Raw genomic sequence first — 25,883 nt, forward strand, 5'->3', positions numbered from 1 at the left:
AAACCGGAGCGCAACATCTGTCAGGTGGAGTCCACAAAACATTGCATGTAACAAACAGTTACATGACCTACAGCATGTTCAAGTAAGTTAATGTTTCCAACATTTTCGAGCTACTAAACAACTATTGATAAAGAACCATGAGAGGTTACCGCAATGCAAAATAATTGATTTAGTCTCTCTGGGTTCGTAAATGTCCTTCAATTCGCAAGAGGCTGGATGTATCTCACCAGAGAAAGCGAACGAAACAATGGGGGAGAAGGCCATGCAGGGGTAATCACTAGTTACCACAGCCACAAAGTCATAAACCCTGCATATTTCTACAATTGATCTTCTTAAAATGTTAATTTAAACCTAACCTTAACGTTTACCAAACTACTAACATTATGCCTAACCTTAAATAAAGACTAAAACGCTGTGATAACTAGTGGAAACCCCATACAGCTCAGGGTGGAACCAATACCGTCAGTCAACATATCCCATCGTCCCAATATCCAGAGACGATATTAAAGAAAATGTGAAGGGAGGCAGAGGGATTGAGGTCAAAAAGTTGATCAGTAGGTCATATCCGTCTGTTACGTAAGACGGATAGATGGTACACACGATCCATAAAGATTTCCGGTCTCCATTTTATTGTAGCTTGCAGATACAGACAGGCGGTTCGACGAAGGACAGGAAACGAATCGACTATCAGTGTTTGTTTTAAAATACGTTACGGTAAATAACCCCTCTAAATAATACAAAATGTGACACGTATTTCTATTTAGCAGTTAATATTGTTTCTTTGATATGTATTCGAACTTTCTCTTGTATTCATATTAGCTAGCTGGCCCTAGTTAGCCATTTGTTTCTCAGGTAGCTAACGTTAGCTAACGAGTAGCTGAAATGGCTAGACCCAACTGTATCGCAGCAAGTAACTGATTATGTTGCAGTTCATTTGCAATTGTACTCTCTCACACGTAGCCATGGCATGTGCAAATGGTGAACTAGTCAGTACAGGGACTGGGGAGGGAGCCAGCAAATGTTGAGGGTTATGGTTATCTCAGCAAGGCCCCTTCTTCCATTTTGCGTAGTAATGTATGTGAACAAAGGCTGGAGGTGTGATTGTCGTTTTACTAACGTTAGTTAGTTGTTTTACCCTGTTATTATAGTTTGTTATTGCAGTATAGCAGAACCAATTAGCGATTTCACGGTAATAAGAAATCCCGCAATGCATTTCCATGTGCAATGCATTTCCACACCACTGGCTTTATGCCCTATTGTTGCCTACCTCAAATTCAACCATAATCATACACATCTGCTTGATTGTTATAAACACACCTGGCTGTTTGAATGTGGGTTTAATTGTATGTGGAGGACCATTTTTATCTAAGTGTTATGAACAGACTATTGGCCTACTTGAATATACATTGTTGTTGAGTGGAAAATGTGTAAGACATGAAAATCTAAATGGACAAATCTTCTTTCAGTTTCTCATTGACGTTTGTGGAGTATCAATTTTTGTTTTGAAAATTGAGGCCTGTTGAAATGGGAGGTAATTACTTACATTTTTGTTCCTTGCATGCCAATACAATTCACATAATTAGAGGTGTGTGTTCCAGAACTGCTTGAAGTAGCTTTTCTGGTTCACGTCTATCTGAATGCAATTGAGCCCCAGGTTCTTTTTACAGGTGCATGCCTTTAAGGTTAAGTACATTTGCTGATAGGCTGCCTTTTGAATAATGATTCCTAGAAAGCAAAACATACATGTTGTTTAATATTTTTTAAAGATCCAGCCATGCACCGAGATTGCCCTCTCGACTGCAAGGTCTACGTGGGAAACCTGGGGAACAATGGCAATAAGACAGAGCTGGAGCGGTCATTCGGCTATTATGGACCACTTCGCAGTGTCTGGGTAGCTAGGAACCCCCCAGGCTTTGCTTTTGTGGAATTTGAAGATCCAAGGGATGCAACCGACGCAGTGAGAGAACTTGATGGAAGGTAAAACCTAAGAACAAGTTCCTCTGGTGTAAAAATAACTGAATGATAGAATCAGGAAATCGAGGTCATTTTTCAAGTTTTTGTTCCTTGCATCATTTGCATGCCAATACACTTGGTAGTTTGACAAAATAAATGCAGATAATCTCAGGAGTGTTCCAGAACTGTTTGAAATAGCTTTTCTGGTTTGTCCATATGAATTCAAATGATCCACATGTGCTTTATACTCTGGTATAAAATAACTTAATGACAGAGCCTAGTTTGCTTGGAGATATTTGGAAGGACTGCCTATTCATTTTTGTTGCCACTTGCCTCCATTTAACTTCCTGAAAGGGGGTGAAACAAGGCCATGCATGCCATAATGTTTTGGTGACTATTTAACAGCATGCTCTGCGGTAACACTGTATTGCTCTGCACAGGACATTAAGTGGTTCCCGTGTGCGAGTGGAGCTGTCCAATGGGGAGAAACGCACCCGCAACCGGGGTCCTCCTCCATCGTGGAGCCGACGTCCTCGAGATGACCATCGTGGGCGTCGTGGTAGCCCGCCCGCCAGGCGCAGGTAACTCATCTCCCATACAGGGCTTTATGATAGCAATGCCCAACAGACTACTAATCCCTTTCTGTCCCTTTTACTAGTTAATCTACTTGTTTTGTTCCCGTGTCCTCTTTCCAAACTGCATCTCCTGTTTCGCTGCACCGTAGTGATAGTTTAGTGTTTGATAACCCCTTTTCCATGGTAGTCTACAGTGGTTAGTGTAATGTGGTGCTGAAGGCATGCAGTTTTCATCTTCATTATCATTGTTTAATGACTTCCGGGGTACTTTAGATCCAGGGGGTGGGTACAGTGTGAAATTAAGTGTGCTGATTTGTATGCCAAGTTTAAGTGATAAGTACATTTGCGTTTTCTCTACCACATTTTCTCTAAATTTGGCTTGCAAGCTTTTCACTGTTACCTGAAGCACTGAACGTGTTTTGGAAGTAGGTGATTCATATTTCAGACCAGTACCTCACTATGAACCGGGTGGGAGGGAAGCTTAATGATGCTAGGTTGGTTGTTTTTGTTACAATTTGAGGTTGCTTTTTTTATTGACCATTTATATTAATAAAAATGAACCCCGTTACAGAGTCATCACCATGCCTCTTCTCACCACCCTCTGAGTCAGTCAACTAGTCCTCTTTCAGCATCATGTGACCATTGACCAGCGTGCCCCAATCAGCTTGGCTGATGTCGTGTCACATGGCCAGTCGTCAGGTTGCACCAGCCCATTGGTTCCTGCGCATGCAGTTCTCAGCCTCTTCCTCCTCCAACTTTAACCCAATCGGCAGCGGCCCTCCTCACATTCCCGACCAATCAGCGTTTTACGTCCCCAAATGTCTACACTGCAACCTACCAGCAGCAGCCCTCGGCTAACCAATAAAAGCAGGAAAAATCCACAGCCAGCCCCCATCCACCAGCCAACTAATCACCTCGCAGCATCTGGCCAGTCCTTTTCAGCCAAATCTGCCTACCCGGCCTACAGTCTACCTCCCCTTCGTCATTTCTAGCTTGTTGAAAACCAAACGACTAGTAAGTTTTACCTGCTTCATACAGTACACTGCTGATTACAAATTTAAAAGTGAAGAGAAAGCTGCTTTAAAAAAGGTTATCCTTTTTTATTTGAATCAAACAGGATTGATATTTCTCCCTCATTACTGTAATCCGTTGATTTAAAGGGGAATGGACATTTTTGAGAAACATTAATTATTAATCTGTGAAGGTCTTTCTAATTGTTCAAAGGAGCTTTTCTGATCAGTGCTTTCCCTGGTTTAGGTCGCAGTGGTCCCATCTTGTGTGTGCTTTGCACTTGTGCTCAATATGTAGCCTTGAATTTACTGCAGCATTGAGAGCATTCTTACCCAATTTTTGACCATTAATTATGTTACAACCCTCCATTTTCTTACCCCTTCCCATTTGGTATAATTGCACTTCTCTTTCCGAAGCATTTTTTTGTCATTCACTCAGCTGGCAGTATTAACTAACCATGGCCTTTTATGGGAGGCGATGACTGAATTTCAGATTACAAATGCCTTATCTGCAGTCACCCATTCCCATCCCTTTGGGGGGGGGGGGGGGGTGTAATAGACATTAACTTGGTTCCCCCAGAGGGGCAGTTTTTGGTGGGGACTGGGACTGTAGGGTTTACTTCAGGGTAATTTGGGGGTTGGATGGGTTTGGAATCAATGGGCCACCAATGTATCATGCTCTGCTTTTAACATCCTCTTATTCCCCCCTCCCCAGATCCCCACGTAGGAGGAGCTTCAGCCGCAGCCGAAGCAGGTATGTTGACAGCCATAAGAGATTGTAAAAGTTAACAGCCGTACTGTGGGCAAGTAAGATTACGGCAGATTATTTTTCATGGAAGCATGGACTGAGGGACCCAATTTTGAACCTTGTGTATGGTTCTGACAAGTATTTGATCTCTTAACACACCACACCCCAGCACAGCTTTCCAAACTTGTCAATGATTAGATCCTCTTGTCATTGTCAACAGGGGCCTCTGTAAAATTCAGGTTGATTTGGTTCATTCTCTTTTTCCTTCTGTATGCAGGTCTCTCTCCAGAGACAGGAAGAGGGAGAGATCTTTGTCCCGGGACAGGAACCACAAACCCTCAAGATCATTTTCCCGATCAAGGAGGTAAGCAGGGGGGGTTTTAACAGACAGCAAGAATTTCTTATCTTAGCAACAGTGAAACCACTTTAGTTGTGGCTTCTAAGGAACACTAACAGGCCAATGGTGTAACATCTTTCTGAGGGAGTGCATGAATGCTCCAGGGGAAGTTTATATTAACATTCTCGCTTAACTATTTTTCCCCTCGCAGCCGCTCCAGGTCTACGGAGAGAAAGTAAGGAAATGCATGGCAGTCGAGTTTGACGGCAAAGAAGATGAATGAACTTTCTTTTTTTTTTACGGATATTTTAGCGGTTTCATTTTTGCTTCTCTGTGACATGTAAGGTATCCAATTCCTCTGTATTTTGTAAATAAGTTGGTATGCAGGTGTAACGCATGACTAAAATGGTTGTTAGTCCTGTTAATGCCAAGACATACCGTAGTTGTCCCCAAGCAGTATTCCATTTCATCAATCATTATAAGCGTTCTCTATTTGTCCATGAGTACCAGCTCACAGAAACACACCATTCTAAATAGTCTAGTGCTCAAGTCATGTTCCATGTCTGCAAGATTAGTGTGTCTGGATGTGGTGGAAGGCTATGGTCAGCTATCCTATTGTCGGTTAATATACCGATATGTTTTCTATCGACCTCTAGGACTTCCACTATTCTTCCAGTTCCTGTTGGTAAAGGTTTGTCTTTGCAAATAACGGCACCCTTATTTTGTCTACAATAGCCCACTGTTTTTCTTTTCCTTGATATTTGTACTACTTATGTTCTCTGAATTAAACTAGTTGTAAAAAGGCTTCTTACATTTCTTGGTGTGGCAGTTTTTTCATTAATGATTCATTCTAAAATATGAAACAGAACTCAAAGGTGGTCGGTCTCATGTTGACATCCTGAAGCAACTAGAGAGAAGAAAAACGCTGACTACTACTCAATCACAAATCAATGGGAAATGCTGAGCATCATCATGACATTAGGCAGTGCTTACTGTATATTTGATGTGCTATGTGAACCTTAATTTGAGGTCTGAAAACATGAAACGATTGAGCAAACATCGTTAGAACAACCGTTGCTCTTTGTATGCACCACAATAGGTTACTGTTGTATTGCATACATTTATGCTCTTAACAGCTCACCTTTATGGCCTCTAGTTGCACATACACTGATTGTACAAAACATGCTCTTTCCATGAAATACTGACCAGGTGAATAATGGTGAACGCTATGATCCCTTATTGATGTCAGTTGTAAAGTCCACTTCAAACGGTGTAGATGAAGGGGTGGAGACAGGTAAAATATATATATTTTAAGCCTTGAGACGAGGATTGCTTGTGTGTCATTTAGAGGGTAAATGGGCAAGACCAGATTTAAGGGCCTTTGAACAGGGTATGGTATTAGGTTCCAGGCGCACTAGTTTGTGTGTCAAGAACTGCAACGCTGATGGGTTTTTCACGCTCAACAGTTTCCTCTGTGTATCAAGAATGGTCCACCACCCAAAGGACATCTAACCAACTTGACAGCTGTGGGAAGCATTGGTGTCAACATGGGCCAGTATCCCTGTGGAACACTAGATACCTTGTAGAGTCCATTCCCCGATTGAGGCTGTTAGGGGGGGGGTGCGCAACTCAATAGGAAGGTGTTCTTAATGCTGTATTCTAGTCATGGCTCATCCTATATAACTACTGCTATATACACCTTGTCTATTCACATACCGTCTAAACACACCATTCATATACTGCATATTAGAATGAACTATGTTGAGAATACAGTTTACTGTAAATACACAGTACAAAACCCCATAACAAAATGGATAGAACTGCATCTGGTCTCCAGTGCGTCTCCTCGGGCCGGTATACATGGCACCAGCCCTACGCATGGTGTCCCCGGTTCGCCAGCACAGCCCAGTGCGGGCTATTCCACCTCGCCGCACTGGCCTGGCTACGGGGCGCATTCAGCCAGGTAGGGTTGGGCAGGCTCGGTACTTGAGACCTCCAGTGCGCCTCCAAGGTCTGGTCTATCTGGTGCCGCCTCCACGCACCAGCCCTCCGGTGGCAGCCCCCCGCACCAGGCTGTCTCTCCATCTCCTCCCTACAGGTGCTCCTGCCTGTCCAGCGCTGCCAGAGCCTTCCTCCTGCCCAGCGCTGCCAGAGTATCCCATCTGTCCTGAGATGCCAAGAGTCTCCCGTCTGTCCTGAGCTGCCAGAGTCTCCCGTCTGTCCTGAGCTGCCAGAGTCGCCCGCCAGTCAGGAGCTGCCAGAGTCGCCCGCCAGTCAGGAGCTGCCAGAGCCGCCCGCCACTCAGGAGCTTCCAGAGCCGCCCGCCAGTCAGGAGCTGCCAGAGCCGCCGGTCAGCCAGGAGCTGCCAGAGCCGCCGGTCAGCCAGGAGCTGCCAGAGCCGCCGGTCAGCCAGGAGCTGCCAGAGCCGTCAGTCAGCCAGGAGCTGCCAGAATCGCCTGTCATGCCAGCGATGCCAGAATCTACCTTCACTACGGAGCTGCCGGAGTCTCCTGTCCATCTGGTGCTGCCAGAATCTCCCGTCCATTCAGGACCCGTGGCTAGGGTCCCCAGTCCGAGGTCGGTGGCGAGGGTCGCCTCTCTTAAGAGGCCACGGAGGTGAATAAAGAGGCAGAGAAAAACTATGGTGAAGTGGGGTCCACGTCCCGCGCCAGAGCCTCCACCGCGGACAGACGCCCACCCAGACCCTCCCCTATAGGTTCAGGTTTAGCGGCCGGAGTCCGCACCTTTGGGGGGGGGGGGGGGGGGGTCTGGTTGTTTCTTTGTTGATTTGTTATTCAGTGATCAGTTTTGATTATTACTAAAAATCATGAACACTTACCACGCTGCACCTTGGTCCTCACCTTCTTCCACCGACGACAGCCGTTACAGATGGACCTCTCTGTCAATGGAGGCAGCTAAGAGGAGGACGGCTCATAATAACGGCTGACACGGCGCGAATGGAATGGCATCAAACACATTTATGAAGATTTTACACTATTGTGGAGAGATGTACTGTTTGAATTCTTTACATACAATAGAAATAAGCGGAATCATTTTTATATAATTCATTTCATTATTCTTTTGGCCAAATTTCATATACACAAATGTAAATTTACAAACAGAAAACCACATTTTCGTACCCTACAAAAATAAATTGAACTGTATTTTAAGACGGTTAAATGCTCTACTAACAAAAGAAGCTGTTAGAATTGTAAGTATATGCATGTCCCTTAAGGTCCTTGTGTAATTGTAATGTGATATTGTACCCCCTAGCTCGATTGTCTATTGTTTGTCATCTATGTATGCTTGTGTTCCCTCATGTGTTTTATGTATTGATTTGTTATTAATAAAAAACATTAAAAAAATAAAAATAAATATTTAAAAAAAGGACGGAAGGACAGATTTTTAAATGGACCGCCCATTCCCAGAAATTCGTCAATCGTTCAACGCGATGATTGTGTTTTCAGCCACCGGTAGCGTGTGAGTGCTTTATATGCGCTACAGTCAATTATGATTGCATGTCTACTTACATTAAATATATCATTATTAATATTCGCCCACTGTATGATAGCTAGCTAAATAACGTTAGCCTGCCTAGCTGGAACATGTTTTATTTATACAATTTCCAAAAGCTAACCAAACAAAAACATCATTACTTTTACGAGACGTGTTTGTGCCGTAATGTGCATTGGTAGCAGATTTCTAATTTATTTACATTCGTTTTTACTTACACTTGTATGTTGACATTGACTTTTCTTAGCGGTTGTACAATCGTCGCGAATTGAATTATGGGGAGTTTCAGGCCCCGAAGTGAACATAATTGTACAGTACACTCACAAATTCGACTAAAGATTGCAAATTAGCGGCTTACGTTGCAAATTTACCATGCTTGTCTCATCATTTGAACCGCCCGCCAAGATGGTGAAGGGGATTCCCCCAAGGGCATAAAAACTGGACAGTTTCATCTCAATCTCTTCATTCAAAGACTCAATCATGGACACTCTTACTGACAGTTGTGGCTGCTTTGCGTGATGAATTGTTGTCTCTACCTTCTTGCCCTTTGTGCTGTTGTATGTGCCCAATAATGTTTGTACAATGTTTTGTGCCGCTACCATGTTATTGTAATGTTGTGTTGCTGCCTTGCTATGTTGTCTTAGGTCTCTCTTTATGTAGTGTTGTGTTGCCTCTTTTGTCCTATATTTATATTTTAATCCCAGCCCAGTCCCGCAGGAGGCCTTTTTGTAGGCCGTCATTGTAAATAAGAATTTGTTCTTAACTGACTTGCCTAGTTAAATTAAATAAATAAAGTGGACGAGGGTGTGTCTTTCATAAGTCTGAACCGCAGCCTTTGACTACTTTAAAATGGCTGAAGCATGGGGGAAGGTGCTGCCGATGTTAAAATTGCCATTTGGCCACTAGAGGCCTCTATCGTTCTCTACTATAAAACCCCACTTCTGCATCACTAGAACACTGAGAAAGGTATCGAGCAAAGAGAAGCAGCCCTCAGTGAGGGTTTGAGTTTATTTAGTTGTGTCACAAGGATTTCGTTTTGAGAAAATTGGTATGCTAAGAAAAAGTTTACTTAACGTTGGCTAACGTCGTTTGTTTAATTTGATCTTCAAAGAGTAACCCGCATAAACCTAAAACGGGACCTTTGCCTGACGTTTACATTAGGCTAGTTTAAATGTAAGTAAAATCTTAAAATATCTATGCATGCTATGTTTTATGTAAATGTATGTAAAATGTAAAGGCCTGTCGATGTGTAGGCTATAGACCGATGGAAATGTATTATTTCATACAACTGAACGAAGGCAAGTTGTAATCATCCTCACAGTTAACCTTGCTGTTGGTGGCTATGGTTTGATAAGATACGTTTTTGTCAATGATACAATGTATTTGCTTATTAGTCATACATTTTTGTCATTTTTCACTGGGTCAACAACATCTGTCCACTGGAAACCGTGTGTATTGATTTCCTCAGTTACCGGTTCAAACGATTTTCAGATTCACGTGGGGTGTAGTAGTAAGTGGGCAGGTTCTGAAGTCATGTGCGTCTGCTGTATTTCTCCCGCCACTTACTCGAATCCGCCCCTTTCAGTGATGTCAATGGAGAGCTCTTTGAGTGGAAAGAGGAAATAAGGGTTTCTCCAATATATATATTTTTTGTAGACTATTCGTTTACTGTAGCTAGTTAACTCGGGTTGTATTGTTTTGAATGACATCAGCCATGGTATCATGAAGATACTGTAAGATTAGACCCACATCGACCCCATACTCAACTCTCAGTTTGATATGTTCACTTCACATAAGTTAACATTTTGAAAAGGTTATTTTTGAGTACTTATAACAGAAATACCCAGTAATGTGATAATGGCTAATACAGGGATTTTAATGTCTCCCTCAGAGTCTAGTTATGTAAAAACAGGTTGAGGCCTTAAATATGATTTGTAATGTAACTTCTAACTATACTGATGTCTTAGTCATGGGGCATGCCTTCAAATTCTCAGACATGTCTCATGTAATGACTTCAGGCCAGTCTGTTCTGCAGCCTTGCCCATGTGTGACTGCCCACCCTGTCAGGTGATTTCTCTCAGCAGACAGACAGGGAAAGAGAGACACGGAGAAGTAGGCTAGAGTAGATAAATTCACAGCCGTTTGGAGCTCCTTGGGATATGATTTTCTCTCCCAGGTTTTTTAAAAACAAAATGAGAACGTGAGAATGAGAATGAGAAAGTCCAACTCATGAGGATGTTGTGGGATGTGGTTGAGTTTGCTTTGAGTGGAATTTTGTGTAAATAACTTCCAGTTTGATCTGGCAAAGTTCCCCCTGCATGTCTCAAAGGGCCCCATCCTGGATATCTCCTACAATTTAGTAAACGGAATCCCATCTTCCCCCACCTCCTACTTATGCACTTCAAGGAAATAATACATTTGCAACTCTATATGTGTAAAAATTATAATATAACTGATTTTTCTTGCATGGCAATGAATGGTAAAGAATGTGGTTCCTTGTCAAAAATGTATACATTTAGCTTACAGTTACATAAATATAGCTTGCGTAATTATCTCCTAAGGGAGTAATAGAAGCCTCTGCTTCCCTTAGGGTAAACTTTGTTATTGCAAGGGAAGGTTCTTTACCATGAGAGTGCTCTGTGGTCATAGAGCAAGAATATGAGGCCTGGGATTTGACACTCAACACACCTGAACCCCTATTTAACCATTGTCTGACAGGGAAATAGATAGAAAATTGTGAAACATGACAATAGTGTCAGTTGATAGTAGTGGTACATTCAGACTACTTATGTAATTACATGAAATATGTTTTTCTTAAATTATGGATGAACACTGGTGCCTAGTAGTTACTGTACTACAGTCATAAGGGTTGATGTTCAGGACTTGTCTCTACATGTCCATAGAGCTTTGTCCAGACATGTACTAGATCAGGAAAGTAGGAAGGCTTTGTGAATCACTGTCTGATGGCTGTTAAATACAACTGCAGCGTTCTCAATACACAGTCCAGTTCCTCTGTTACACATATGAAGTAAGTTACAATTAAGATTTTGAGAGAGGTTTACTTGTGCATAAATGGTAAGTACTTTATTGGTTGTGGTAGGCTATACAACTTGTTACATTTAGTATTGTTTAAGTGATTATGGTTTGATAGTTGGTTTTTAAATTATATTGGAATATCAAATTATAGGATGCCATTTACTAATTTGTTTCGGTTTGATGTTTTTTGGTGATAGGGTGATTAAGATCATATATATTATTTTTTTTACCACTTTAGTGCTTTTAGATAGTTTTGCTATTCTGTAGAAGACTCAAGAAGGGGACTCAATAGTGTGACATACTCAAAGTACATCCGGTGTATACATTTGATATGACTTCTTTTCACATGATCTTACTGATGACGTCACTGTTTCCTGGACAGCGGCTCAGACTACTATCCTCTTGCTGTGCTCTATGTGCCCAGTCAACTAACCATGCTATCCTCTCCCTGTGTCCCCTGCAATCTAGAACCAGAACAACCATGGCCAGTCGTAAGCACATCCTGAGCTCTCTGGGGAAAAGTCCTGCCAGGCAGAACCTGTTTGGCCCAGTTGACCGTGAGCAGCTGCAGCAGGAGTACCAGGACACCCTGCGCAGAGACCTGGAGGACGCCTGTCGCCGCTGGGGCTTCGACTTCCTGTCAGATAAGCCTCTGGCTGGGGGAGACTTCCAGTGGGAAGAGGTACCGGGCACCAAGGTGCCTCTCCTCTACCTGCCCTACCTGTTGAGTCAGGGGGAGGCACAGAAGATCAGAGGGCCGGCAGCATCCACAGGGAGGGTCAGGGCGGGGCCATGGCACCGTGGCAAGGAAAACATCCCTTGCACCCCTGAGAAGTACAGAGCCAACCTCCAGAACCTGGAGAAACCGCAAGACAAGAACGAGAACAAACTGAAGAGGAAACAGACCAACCTCACAGGTAGAAGGATTGGTGTGGTGGGTGGATGTAGGTTGATGTTTTTTGGGTAGGGGATATTTTTTGGGGAGGGTTTATAAGTTGTTAGGGTTGAACTGCTGGTTTACTTCAATTAAGTTTTGAACACCGAGTCCAATGCTAATAAAACATCTATTGGTGTCTGCAGATTTCTACCAAGCCAAGAAGAGAGTGGTGGGTACGTCGCTTAAGTCAGGCCGGTGATTTCAGAGACACAGTCACAGCTGCCAGGGAGCCAACAGTCGGACAAAATCACAGCAAGCACTACTTCTCTCAGGAACCCACACGCTGAATAGACTGAGTACATACAGTACACTTACCAGGAGGAATACATAACCAATCCTCTAAACAAACACAGTGAAAAATGAAACAACCTATTTTATTGCATCCATTACCGATGCATACTGTTTTATTTTTTTATCCATGTAGGTTAACCGATGTACAATTGATTTCAATGTAAGGGGGCTTGTGTTCTCCCTGTGGTAAGGGAGGGACATTCTAATGGTGCATCCATGACCATTTGTGAGTCATGAAAGAACATCCTCTGCACCTTTATGACCGTTTAGTGTAAGGAAGACTTGAACATCTAAGTCTGGACAGTTAAGGTCCTGCATTCCACAGCACTGATATAGACCAATCGAAACCATGCCTCTGGGTCTACGCATAAATCGTCTTGTTTTGATGACATGTTGAAATTCTGAAACCATACTGTTTACGGTGCTGAGTTTGAATCTACTGTAATATGGTGTCACATTGAGAGGACGCTTGTAAAAAATGACCGCAACAACACAATAGTCTTCAACAGTCTTCCCAGTTCAAATATCCAAATGTATGGATTGATGTTTTTTTCATTATGATGTGTCTCTCATGAAGAGGGCCAGGAATCATGTTATTGTCTGTCATTTGCAAGCACTTCCTTTCCAATGTATGTGTTGTTGTACATGAGATTTCACAATTTAAATATGTGTCTCAACATGTACTCATAGGAATCTACTTGAAGGGTACTGCTCTGCATAAAATTATGCAAACTCCTGTATAGAAATGGCACTCTTTTTTTTTTCTCACCTTTTTATTTAAGAACAAATTCTTATTTTCAATGACGGTTAGGAACATTGGGTTAAAACTGCCTTGTTCAGGGGCAGAATTACAGATTTTTACCTTGTCAGCTCGGGGTTTTGATCTTGCAAACTTCCGGTTACTTGTCCAATGCTCTAAACACTAGGCTACCTGCCACCCAATGTCCCCCTTTCTACCTAACTAGGGCTTCTTGCTATAATACTCTTGGGAATTTGTTGATAGGGACCTCTGCTATGTTCTTTCAAGCTTTTCAAGTATTTTTACAAAGTCTATTTAGCATCTGAACACAAAGCCAGACATTCACGTTTCCTTAGATACAGTGAGGGGGAAATTTGATCCCCTACTGATTTTGTTCGTTTGCCCACTGACAAAGAAATGATCAGTCTATAATTTTAATGGTAGGTTTATTTGAACAGTGAGAGACAGCATAACAACAAAAAAATCCAGAAAAACGCATGTCAAAAATGTTATGAATTGATTTGCATTTTAATGAGGGAAATAAGTATTTGACACCCTCTCAATCAGAAAGATTTCTGGCTCCCAGGTGTCTTTTATACAGGTAACGAGCTGAGATTAGGAGCACACTCTTAAAGGGAGTGCTCCTAATCTCAGTTTGTTACCTGTATAAAAGACACCTGTCCACAGAAGCAATCAATCAATCAGATTCCAAACTCTCCACCATGGCCAAGACCAAAGAGCTCTCCAAGGATGTCAGGGACAAGATTGTAGACCTACACAAGGCTGGAATGGGCTACAAGACCATCGCCAAGCAGCTTGGTGAGAAGGTGACAACAGTTGGTGCGAGTTTTCGCAAATGGAAGAAACACAAAAGAACTGTCAATCTCCCTCGGCCCGGGGCTCCATGCAAGATCTCACCTCGTGGATTTGCAATGATCATGAGAACGGTGAGGAATCAGCCTAGAACTACACGGGAGGATCTTGTCAATGATCTCAAGGCAGCTGGGACCATAGTCACCCAATAAAACAATTGGTAACACACTACACCGTGAAGGAGTTTCTGCAAGGTCCCCCTGCTCAAGAAAGCACATATACATGCACGTCTGAAGTTTGCCAATGAACATCTGAATGATTCAGAGGACAACTAGGTGAAGGTGTTGTAGTCAGATGAGACCAAAATTGAGCTATTTGGCATCAACTCAACTTGCTGTGTTTGGAGGAGGAGGAATGCTGCCTATGACCCCAAGAACACCATCGCCACCATCAAACATGGAGGTGAAAAAAAACATATTTTTCTGCTAAGGGGACAGGACAACTTCACCACATCAAAGGGACGATGGACAGGCCATGTACCGTCAAATCTTGGGGGAGAACATCCTTCCCTCAGCCAGGGCATTGAAAATGGGTCGTGGATGGGTATTCCAGCATGACAATGACCCAAAACACACGGCCAAGGCAACAAAGGAGTTCCTCAAGAAGAAGCACATTAAGGTCCTGGAGTGGCCTAGCCAGTCTCCAGACCTTAATCCCATAGAAAATCTGTGGAGGGAGCTGAAGGTTCGAGTTGCCAAACATCAGCCTCGAAACCTTAATGACTTGGAGAAGATCTGCAAAGAGGAGTGGGACAAAATCCCTCCTGAGATGTGTGCAAATCTGGTGGCCAACTACAAGAAACGTCTAACCTCTGTGATTGCAAACAAGGGTTTTGCCACCAAGTACTAAGTCATGTTTTGCGGAGGGTATCAAATACTTATTTCCCTCATTAAAATGCAAATACATTTATAACATTTTTGACATGTGTTTTTCTTGATTTTTGTTGTTCTGTCTCTCACTGTTCAAATAAACCTACCATTAAAATTATAGACTGATCATTTCTTTGTCAGTGGGCAAACGTACAAAATCAGCAGGGGATCAAATACTTTTTTCCCCTCACTGTAAGTATCAGCTATATCTTGATGTTAATATCACTGTTAAGCAGTGAAACATTTAAAGTTTTCTTGCAGTATTGCACAACATTTTTTTCATGTAGCCAACAGCAGGTACAAGTGCCTGTGTGGTATTTGAATCTAAACAGAGAGAAATTGTGTCCTCAAAAACATAGCTATTTTTGACTGTTCTACAGCCTCTATTCTATTTGAAGTTTTTATCTGCCTCAAACTGTAAGCTATTGGTGCATAACGGTTATTTATTGTTATGATGGCTGATCATGCTGCTATGGGTAATTTGAATGGTGGTTAGACAACATCACTGTATGGCAACATTCTGAACTTACCTAATAGCTTTGCTTAATGTTCACAGCACCTTATGCACTGCTATGCAAATATCAGCATACATTACCCCAAAAGTGCACCTATTTTTATAGATGTTGGTGCACAGGCTTACATAGTGTTTTCATAGCTACAACTAAGACATTCTTATTTATTGTAAAACAAAGTAGATATGTGTAATTGGTTAATTGACAATAAATACATACAGTGCAATTGGAAAGTATTCAGACCCCTTGACTTTTTCCACATTTTGTTACGTTACAGCCTTATTCTAAAAATGTATTTTTATTTTTTAAGTGTTTTCCCTCATCAATGACAAAGCGAAAACAGGTTTTTAGGCGAAAACAGGTTTTCATTGATCATCCTTGATGTTTCTACAACCTTTTATTTAACTTTTAATAACTAGGCAAGTCAGTTAAGAACAAATTATTATTTACAGTGACGGCCTACCAAAAGGCCTTCTGCAGGGACAGGCTGGGATTTTAAAATATAGAACAAAACACACATCAAGACGAGAGACAACACAACACTACATAAAGACCTAAGACGATAGCATGGCAGCAACACAACGTGAAAACAACATGGTAGCAGCACAAAACAGGGTACAAACAGTATTGGGCAGAGATAACAGCACAAAGGGCAAGAAGGTAGAGACAACAATACATCACGCAAAGCAGCCACAACTGTCAGTAAGAGTGTCCATGATTGAGTCTTTGAATGAAGAGATTGAGATGAAACTGTCCAGTTTGAGTGTTTGTTGCAGCTTGTTGCAGCTTGTTCCAGTCACTAGCTGCAGCAAAATGAAAAGATGAGCTACCCACGGATGTTTGTGCTTTGGGGACCTTTAACAGAATGTGACTGGCAGAACGGGTGTTGTATGTGGAGGATGAGGGCTGCAGTAGGTATCTCAGATAGGGGGGAGTGAGGCCTAGGAGGGTTTTATAAATAAGCATCAACCAGTGGGTCTTGCGACGGGTATACAGAGATTACCAGTTTTGCACAAGTGTATAGAGTGCAGAGATGTGTCCTATAAGAAGCATTGGTGGCAAATCCGATGGCCGAATGGTAAAGGACATCTAGCCGCTCGAGAGCACCCTTACCTGCCGATCTATAAATTATGTCTCCATAATCTAGCATGTGTAGGATGGTCATCTGAATCAGGGTTAGTTTGGCAGCTGGGGTGAAAGAGGAGGGAGAGAAGGGCAGTGTACCGTCTAGCCATACTCTCAAGTACTTATATGAGGTGACTATTCAAGCTCTTCTTACCAAACCACATGACCTTTGTTTTGGAGGTGTTCAGAACAAGGTTAATGGTAGAGAAAGCTTGTTGGACACTAAGAAAGCTTTGTTGTAGAGCGTTTAACACAAAATCTGGGGAGGGGCCAACTGAGTATACGACTGTATAATCTGCATATAAATGGATGAGAGAGCTTCCTACTGCCTGAGCTATGTTGTTGATGTAAATTGTGAAGAGAGTGGGGCCTAGGATCAAGCCATTGTGGTATACCCTTGGTAACAGGCAGTGGCTGAGACAGCAGATGTTCTGACTTTATACACTGCACTCTTTGAGAGGTAGTTAGCAAACCAGGCCAAAGACCCCTCAGAGACACCAATACTCCTTAGCCTGCCCACAAGAATGGAATGGTCTACCGTGTGGCATAAACACAACTAGTCACAATGTATATTTTTGTTCAGTATAATTCCAGCATCCAAACTGCGCAACAGCCATTCGATTAATGGTATCTGTTACAAAATACTGAAAAATGTAATGACATTCGGAGATTGTCAAACCAGGCCTTCGATATGGAATATGGAGGGATGTATTTTCTGTTCGTCAAGATTGACATACTCTACTTGATTGTGGTGTTGACAACTCAAACCATGATGATATACGCTCGAAGTTGTGAATCGGTAAGCAGTTATGCATTGCTTATTGGTTGTGTGCGGTGCATTGGCACAGAAACCTGTTGGTGGAAAATTCGTTGAATATATTTTTATTTAATTATAAAAATAGCATACAAATGTTGAATATCTGCTTTTCCACAACTGATCATTGTCTGCAGCCAGCTATGATAGTAGTGTAATGTGGCAGGCAGGGAAAGTAAACTCGTCCATTGTGGTCGGCGCACCCTCAAGCTTCTGGCCCGGTAGCCCTGTGTGGCTTCGAATGTGCTACAAAACCATGCTGAAGTGTTGACTTCGATATCCACGTTTATAAACAGGGTTGCTACAGCTTTCATTTATGGTGGTAATAATTATTTGTGTAGTTAATTTTACGAGGCGGGAGGGTGCGCAAATTATTTTACAGCACAATAGGACGGTCATGTGAGGGGGGTACTTTTTTTTAATGACACCTGGAGTTCAACCAGCTATCAATGCTATCAATACAAAAATACCATTAATTTATTTTAATGATCTCTCTAGAGGTAAATAAATAGTCTACAATTGATTAGGATGTTGTTGTTTTTTTTCTTGTGGAGGTGCATAAGCTGCACCCATGCACTTACCACAAGTTCCTTATTTCGGTAAGTTCGCCATATTGTATGTACATTGCTCTCCATTACTCCTTTTTTGTATGGTCATTTGCAAAGTGCATTCGGAAACTATTCAGACCCCTTGACTTTTTCCACATTTTGTTTTTTTGGCTAACGCTAAATGCTAACGCGAAATGCTAACTCTAGCTAGCTACTTTTACACAAATTATTGTTTTCCTATGGTTGAGAAGCATATTTTGAAAATCTGAGATGACAGTGTTGTTTACAAAAGGCTAAGCTTGAGAGATGGCATATTTATTTCATTTCATTTGCGATTTTCATAAATAGTTAACGTTGTGTTATGCTAATGAGCTTGCTGATAGATTTACACAATCCTGGATACAGGGGTTTTTTCATAGCTAAACGTGACGCAGAAAACGGAGCGATTTGTCCTAAACAAATAATCTTTCAGGAAAAACTGAACATTTGCTATCTGAGAGTCTCCTCATTGAAAACATCTGAAGTTCTTCAAAGGTAAATGATTTTTTTGAATGCTTTTCTGTTTTTTTGTGTAAATGTTGCCAGCTGAATGCTAATGCTAAATGCTACGTTAGCCATCAATACTGTTACACAAATGCTTGTTTTGCAATGGTTGAGAAGCATATTTTGAAAATCTGAGATGACAGTGTTGTTAACAAAAGGCTAAGCTTGAGAGCTAGCATATTTATTTCATTTCATTTGCGATTTTCATGAATAGTTAACGTTGCGTTATGGTAATGAGCTTGAGTCTGTATTCACGAACCCGGATCCGGGATGGGGAGATCAGAAAGGTTAAAGGTAATACATAGAAAATGTGAAATGACAAGTATTCAGGCTATATTGAAGCGTTCAATTCCAATGATAACACACGCATGATAACATATGCACCATACACACGTAAACATGGATTTTGTGGAGTAGGGGCCTGAGGGCACACATTTAAGTGTGTTTTGAAATTGGTTAAGAATGTATTGTAAAACTGCCTTAATTTTGCCGGACCCCAGGAAGAATAGCTGATGCCTTGGCAGCAGCTAATGGGCATCCATAATAAATACAAATGTAATTGCTAAAATATACTTAAATATCAAAAGTAAAAGTACAAGTATAAATAATTTCAAATTCCTTATATTAAGCAGATGGCCACATATTCTAGTTTTTTTTAATTTACAGATAGCCAGGGGCACACTCCAACACTCAAATATAATTTACAAATGAAGTCTGCCAGATCAGATGCAGTAGGGATGTGTAACGGCTTTCTTCCTGGGAAGGAGAGGCGGAGGGGAGGGTCTGGGTGGGCATCTGTCCGCGGTGGCGGCGCTGGACGTGGACCCCACTCCATCATTGTCTTAGTCCACCTCATTAGCGTCCTTTGAGTGGCGACCCTCTCCGCCGAGGGCAGCTCCGGACTGAGGGGCAGCTCGGGACTGAGGTAGCTCAGGACTGAGGGGTAGCTCAGGACTGAGAGGTAGCTCAGGACTGAGAGGTAGCTCAGGCTGGTTGACGGCTCTGGCAGCTCCTGGCTGACTGACGGCTCTGGCGGCTCCTGGCTGACAGACGGCTCTGGCGGCTCCTGGCTGACAGAGGGCTCTGGCGGCTCCTGGCTGACAGACGGCTCTGGCGGCTCCTGGCTGACAGACGGCTCTGGTGGCTCCTGGCTGACAGACGGCTCTGGCGGCTCCTGGCTGACAGACGGCTCTGGCGGCTCTTGGCTGACAGACGGCTCTGGCGGCTCCTGGCTGACTGGCGGCTCCTGACAGACGGGAGGCTCAGGCAGCGCTGGGCAGACGGGCGGCTCTGGCGGATCCTGGCTGACTGGCGGATCCTGGCTGACTGGCGGCTCTGGCGGATCCTGGCTGACTGGCGGCTCTGGCGGATCCTGGCTGACTGGCGGATCCTTGCTGACTGGCGGCTCTGGCGGCTCCATGCTGACTGGCGGCTCTGACGGCGCTGGAGAGATTCTGTAATGGCTTTCTTCCTGGGAAGGAGAGGCGGACCAAAACGCAGCATGGTTAGAGTTCATGTTCTTTAATAAGAGACACTTAACATGAACTAACTACAAAACAGTAAATGTGAAAACCGAACACAGTCTTATCTGGTGCATAGACACAACGACAAGAAACAATCACCCACAAAACCCAACACAAAACAGGCTACCTAAATATGGTTCCCAATCAGAGACAATGACTAACACCTGCCTCTGATTGAGAACCATATCAGGCCAAACATAGAAATAGACAAACCAGACACACAACATAGAATGCCCACCCAGCTCATGTCCTGACCAACACTAAAACAAGGAAAACACAAAATAACTATGGTCAGAACGTGACAGGATGACCAGGGATGTTTTGTGAATTAGACCATTTTACTGTCCTACTAAGCATTCAAAATGTAACGAGTACTTTTGGGTGTCAGGGAAAATGTATGGAGTAAAAAATACATAATTGTCTTTACGAATGTAGTGAAGAAAAAGTAAACGTCAAAAATATGAATAGCAAAGTACAGATACCCCCAAAAACTACTTAAGTAGTGCTTTAAAGTATATTTTTACTTAAGTACTTTACAGCACTGCTACTACATCATATTAACATTTTCCCTATACCCATCATGAGGTTGCTACAACCTAGCCTATGAATGATAGTTTACAATGTGACAGACAGTGCCACATGGACAGACAGTGACACATTCCATACCTCCTTGCACACTCTTGCCTGCATCTAGCTGATCTAGGGCGTAATCATTAGTCCAACAGTTGCAAACGAGAGTTTCTATTGGACAAATTCAGGTCTGTTTATCCCCGCTTCGTTCCGTTTGCTTCAGTTTAAGAATTTTTTTCAACAGAATCGGCGTAATGAATACACACATAAACAGTTCCCTTTCATAGCAGCCACGTTGTGTTCCTTCTTGCATCTATGCGCTCTCCTCCTCTCACTTTTTCCCATTTTGTGGCGGCAGGTAGCCTAGTGGTTAGAGCGTTGGATCAGTAACCGAAAGGTTGCTAGGTCAAATCCCAGCGCTGACAAGGTAAAGATCTGTCATTCTGCCCTTGAACAAGGCAGTTAACCCACTATTCCTAGGCCGTCATTGTGAATAAGAATTTGTTCCTAACTGACTTTCCTATTTAAATAAAGGTTAAATAAAATAAAAATCGCTTGTGGACTTCAATGCACAACACATCGCCTGTATGTGTCCAGGTGAAAAAACCTTTCTAAGCCAAACCATATGATAACCGCTACACACAGCCTACATTGTTGTCACCGTATTAGCTAAAGTAACATCATAGTCAACATAACTAATACAACTACTAAGTTAGTAAACCTGATACAATCATGCAGTAACATTACAGTGTACAGACAGTAAGCAGTTTAGCACTTACACCGGCAGGTCCCGGTGGCAATAAATTAGTAAAACCAACAGCTACCTTGACTTGGAAGAATCCAGTGTTGTGTTGGATAGTCATAGCCAGCTAGCTAACATAGCATCACTCTGTTTGAACAGGGTGTTTGAGTAGGCTAAACTAGCTAGCTGCATTTGCTAGCTAAGTAAGTGAAACTGAAAGTGGAAAAAAATGACTAAATGTCTCTCTCTTGCTAGCTAGCTGTAGCTTATGCTTTCAGATCTAGATTCATTCTCTGATCCTTTGATTGGGTGGACAACATGTCAGTTCATGCTGCAAGAGCTCTGATAAGTTGGAGGACGTCCTCTGGAAGTTGTCATAATTACTGTGTAAGTCTATAGAAAGCGGTGAGAACCATGAGCTTCCTAGATTTTGTATTGAAGTCAATGTTCCCGGAGGAGGACGGAAGCTAGCTGTCCTCCGGCTACACCATGGTGCTACCCCACAGTGCTTTTGAGGCTACTGTAGACCTTCATTTCAAAACAGTGTGTTTTAATAAATTATTTGGTGACGTGAATATATTAAGTAAAGTTTTATCTAAAAAGGATAACTTTTAAAGTGTTTAAATTTTTTTTTGTTGATGATGAAATTCACTGAGGAGGAGGGTCCTCCCCTTCCACTGGCATTGGCCTGTGTGGCCACACCACACATAGAACAATGAGACAGATATTTTACCGGATGTATAAAAGTGAAGCAAACGCTTGCCGTTTACACTCACTACCAATTATGGTAGTGAGAGGAAGCCCTGTGGTTGGCAGTGGGAGAATTGATTTTTGCCGACATCCTGCAACTTTTCTCATTGATCAAACATTTCTCTCAATACAGTTTTCTGTTCCTAAAACGAATATGTTATGAACAGAGTGGACAAAGTTTTGTAGAACTTTGCTAAAGTGTTCAAAAATGTTGTTGTTTCAAAGGGGTGCAAAGGCAAATCGAGTTACTGTACACGCGTACTTCACAGAGTAGGCGTTCCCTAATGGAAATACACAAATATTTGCTCGAACACGCCAATAGGATCTCGCTAGCTTGTGCTTGGCTCTGCCCACCTCCTTGCTTGTTCTGTCCAATATGACTAATTTGTCCCGAATAGAAACGACAGGCTGTGGTTTATCTTGGGTAATATTTTGGTTAATATTTTGCCACACTATAGGCAGACTTCGGGGAATGATGATCGACAACAGTATCAGAAGTAAAAATACAGCCAACTGGCCTGCTACTGTGCCTTTGTATAATCTGTTGAGAGTAGACCCACCACTGATCTAAATGGGATGAATGGAACGAAACGTTCAAATAACAGGGCTTTAGCGCCATTATTCAAATGAAATTTCCATTGCAGTTTACAGCTGCACTCACTTGAAAACAATACAATTATTCATTGGGATTGTGGTGTTGTAGATATTCTAGGTAAGATACTTTTATTGTTCCTAAACAAGATCAATGGGGGAGCTTTTTGACCTGCATTTCTTCACTGTTCTTTCAAGAGCAATGACACACCTGGCCTCTCACCTGCCTATCAGATAATACCTCTCTATCTTGTGGATATACTGTTGAACATTGGTGCAGATATGAATGATTGTATGTGTGGTATGACTGCTATTTAACCTATTGTAGATCTGGACAAGTGATCCAACTACCATTATTGTCATTGTAGATAGAGCGCAGGACAGACAGTTGACTATACCTGTGGTATTGTATGTGCACGTAAAAAGGGTAGTGCATAAGGGAAGCACCAAAACACCTTGATAGAGGGCATACAAACAGATGAGGAAATTTGACTATATACTGTATAAGACATGATAAAGTAAAACCTGTAAAATGGCGATTGTAAATCAGAAAGTATTCATACACCTTGACTTATTCCTCAACTTGACATAACACACTGTACCCCATAATGACAAAGTGCATTTTTTTTTGTAGAAATCTTTGCAAATGTATTGAATATATACAGAAATATCCTATTTACATATTTATTCACACCCCTGGGTAAATACTTTGTGGAAGCACCTTTGGCTGCGATTACAACTGAGTCATCTTGTGTCTTCGCACATCTGGATTTGGGGATTTTCTCCCATTCCTTTTCTCAAGCTCTGTTAAGTTCGGGATGGGGAGTGGCGGTGAAGAGCAATCTTTAAGTCTTTCCACAGATTCAACCTGGGCTTTGGCTGGGCCACTCAAGAACTTTCACATTCTTGTTCTTAAGCCATTTCAGCATTGCTTTGGCTGTATGCTTGAGGTCATTTTCCTGTTGGAGCATCATTTTTCGCCCCAGTCTAAAGTAAATTGCACTCTGAAGCAGGTTCCCATCAATGATTTGCCTGTATTTGGCTCCATTAATATTTCCCCTCTATCCTTACCAGTCTCCCAGTCCCTGCCTCTGAAAAGTATCCCCATAACATGATGCTGCCACCACCATGCTTCACGGTAGGGATAGTGTTAGATGGGTGATGAGCTGTGCCTTGTTTTCTCCAGACATAGTGATTTGTATTCAGGCCAAAGAGTTCAATTTTTTTGTCACATCAGACCACAAAATCTTTTGCCTTATGACCTCAGTCTTTCACATGCCTTCTTGCAAACTCCAGGTGTGCTGTCATGTGCCTTTTTCTTGCGAGTGGCTTCCGTTTGGCCACTCTCCCATAAAGCCCAGATTGGTGAAGTGCTGTAGAAACTGTTCTCCCATCTCAACCAAGGAACTCTGTTCTGTCAGAGTGGTCATTGGGTTCTTGGTCATCTCTCTGTTCAAGGTCCATCTTGGTCAGAAGGCCCTATGGTGCTACCCAGTGCAGCAGAGAACACCACTGCTGACCCCTCTGTGGACTCAGGGCAAGGACCCTTACCAAAAAGTGCTGTACTGATGGCAACACTTATTTTTTACAAAATAGCAAGAAATGTTAGTTACTTCCATCTAGCAGACAAAAAACAGTGAATAGTTATCCAAATCTAGATTTGTGCATTACAGTACCTGGTATTTCTTTCTCCAGTTCAGCTACCAAGCCCCCACTCAAGCCTGGCCTCCATGGCTATAATGACATAAATAATTGAAGGATATTTATCAAATAAAACAACAGTAGTTGACTTTATATATATCTGACTGTACCTTCATTATACAGTATATGCTGAGTTTGTCCACCACACCCTCTATGGCGCTCAACTTGACATCTGTGTCTCTCAGCACTATGTATTGCTCCACTACCATGTCTCTGACAGCCAGGAGTTCAGTCCAGATGTTGGTGGGGCAGCTGTTCATTTCATCCATTGGAGCTGCAAGGACTTGACTAAGGGGGAGGAAGAGGGGAAGAAAGAGAGCAAGAGCAATGACCTACTTTGTGTTGATCATGTTTCTGATGCTGTCTCTTCTTGTTGTGTGAGGTGCTCTTATGCCTCTGCTCTGCTCCTCACTTCTGATGAATGAATAACAGGGAACGGGAAAGGAAAGGGGGTAACCTAGTCAGTTGTACAACTGAATGCCTTATTTGTCATATGCGCCGAATACAACTGTGAAAGACTTACTTCCAAGCCCTTAACTCTTCTTGAACTGCACTGCTGGTTAAGAAAAAAATTACCAAATAAGCTAAAGTAAAACATTATAAAAAGTAACACAATAACATAACAATAACAAGGCTATATACAGGGGGTACTGGTACTGGGTCAGTGTGCGGGGGTACAGGTTAGAGGTCATTTGTACATGTAGGTAGGGGTAAAGTGACTATGCATACAGAATAAACAGCGAGTAGCAGCAGTGTAAAAACAAATGGAGAGGGGAGATCAATGTAAATAGTCCGGGTGGCCATTTGATAAATTGTTCAGTCTTATGGATTGTGGGTAGAATCTGTTAAGGAACAAGGAATGGTGATGTGAACTTTAGTTCTGTGTGGATTTTCATGATTGCTGATATCTGTGATGTGATCCTCCAGTATGTGTGCAGGTTATTGTATATTGTTGAAAATAAATGTTAATCCAAAAAATAAAACCCTTTATTGTGCTTATTCATAAAGAACCCTCAATAAAAACAAATTATGTTATAAACATAACGGAGAATGTAAGTATGACTGTGTGAGACATAGGCTATCAGTAATAAATAATGTATCAAACATGATGTATCAAACTGTTAGAGTAATTCAATAATTTGACAAAGTCAAAGTTATCCATTGTCAATCTGAAAAAGAGAGAAAAATATTGTATTTAAAGAATTGTCATCAAAGTGGTGAAATCCTCAAGCCAGGTACTAAAGTTCAAATCAAATCAAATCAAATTGTATTTGTCACATACACATGGTCACATACACATGGTTAGCAGATGTTAATGCGAGTGTAGCGAAATTCTTGTGCTTCTAGTTCCGACAAAGTTACTTGTGCCTTGGTGACCAACTCATTGTCAAGATGACAATAACTAGTTTACATCCCCCTTTTCCCCAACCCTTCCATTCAGGAAGTCTGAGGAGAGCTCCTGACAACCCTCCAAATCCCTACAGACTCTACAACCCCTTACCACAGAGAAATAAATAAATCTATAAGAAATAAGGGCATCAAATATGAACCCCTCCATCACAAACAGACTATTATTAGTTCTC

The 25,883-nt window shown here is 42.2% G+C and overlaps 2 protein-coding genes across 5 annotated transcripts; both read left to right on the forward strand.

Annotated features, from left to right (window-relative positions):
- The first annotated feature begins 553 nt into the window (after nucleotides 1–553).
- Nucleotides 554–5,436, forward strand: srsf3b (serine and arginine rich splicing factor 3b). Its single transcript, XM_021569327.2, has 7 exons — nucleotides 554–714; nucleotides 1,467–1,531; nucleotides 1,767–1,977; nucleotides 2,394–2,534; nucleotides 4,254–4,292; nucleotides 4,564–4,650; nucleotides 4,835–5,436. The coding sequence occupies exons 2-7, from the start codon at nucleotides 1,525–1,527 to the stop codon at nucleotides 4,860–4,862; spliced, it is 513 nt and encodes a 170-aa protein (XP_021425002.1). The 5' UTR covers nucleotides 554–714; nucleotides 1,467–1,524; the 3' UTR covers nucleotides 4,863–5,436.
- A 2,592-nt stretch (nucleotides 5,437–8,028) lies between these two features.
- On the forward strand, nucleotides 8,029–13,615 carry cdkn1a (cyclin-dependent kinase inhibitor 1A). 4 transcript variants are annotated; one of them, XM_021569330.2, is made up of 3 exons: nucleotides 8,029–8,103; nucleotides 11,641–12,089; nucleotides 12,253–13,615. In XM_021569330.2, the coding sequence occupies exons 1-3, from the start codon at nucleotides 8,033–8,035 to the stop codon at nucleotides 12,306–12,308; spliced, it is 576 nt and encodes a 191-aa protein (XP_021425005.2). In that variant the 5' UTR covers nucleotides 8,029–8,032; the 3' UTR covers nucleotides 12,309–13,615. The 4 variants fall into 4 exon arrangements, with proteins under 4 accessions (XP_021425005.2, XP_021425006.2, XP_021425007.2 ...); XM_021569331.2 differs by lacking the exon at nucleotides 8,029–8,103 and adding an exon at nucleotides 8,941–9,309; XM_021569332.2 differs by lacking the exon at nucleotides 8,029–8,103 and adding an exon at nucleotides 10,702–11,211.
- The last annotated feature ends 12,268 nt before the right edge of the window (nucleotides 13,616–25,883 follow it).

The sequence above is a fragment of the Oncorhynchus mykiss genome, chromosome 17 (assembly GCF_013265735.2).
Source record: "Oncorhynchus mykiss isolate Arlee chromosome 17, USDA_OmykA_1.1, whole genome shotgun sequence".
Lineage (NCBI taxonomy): Eukaryota > Metazoa > Chordata > Actinopteri > Salmoniformes > Salmonidae > Oncorhynchus > Oncorhynchus mykiss.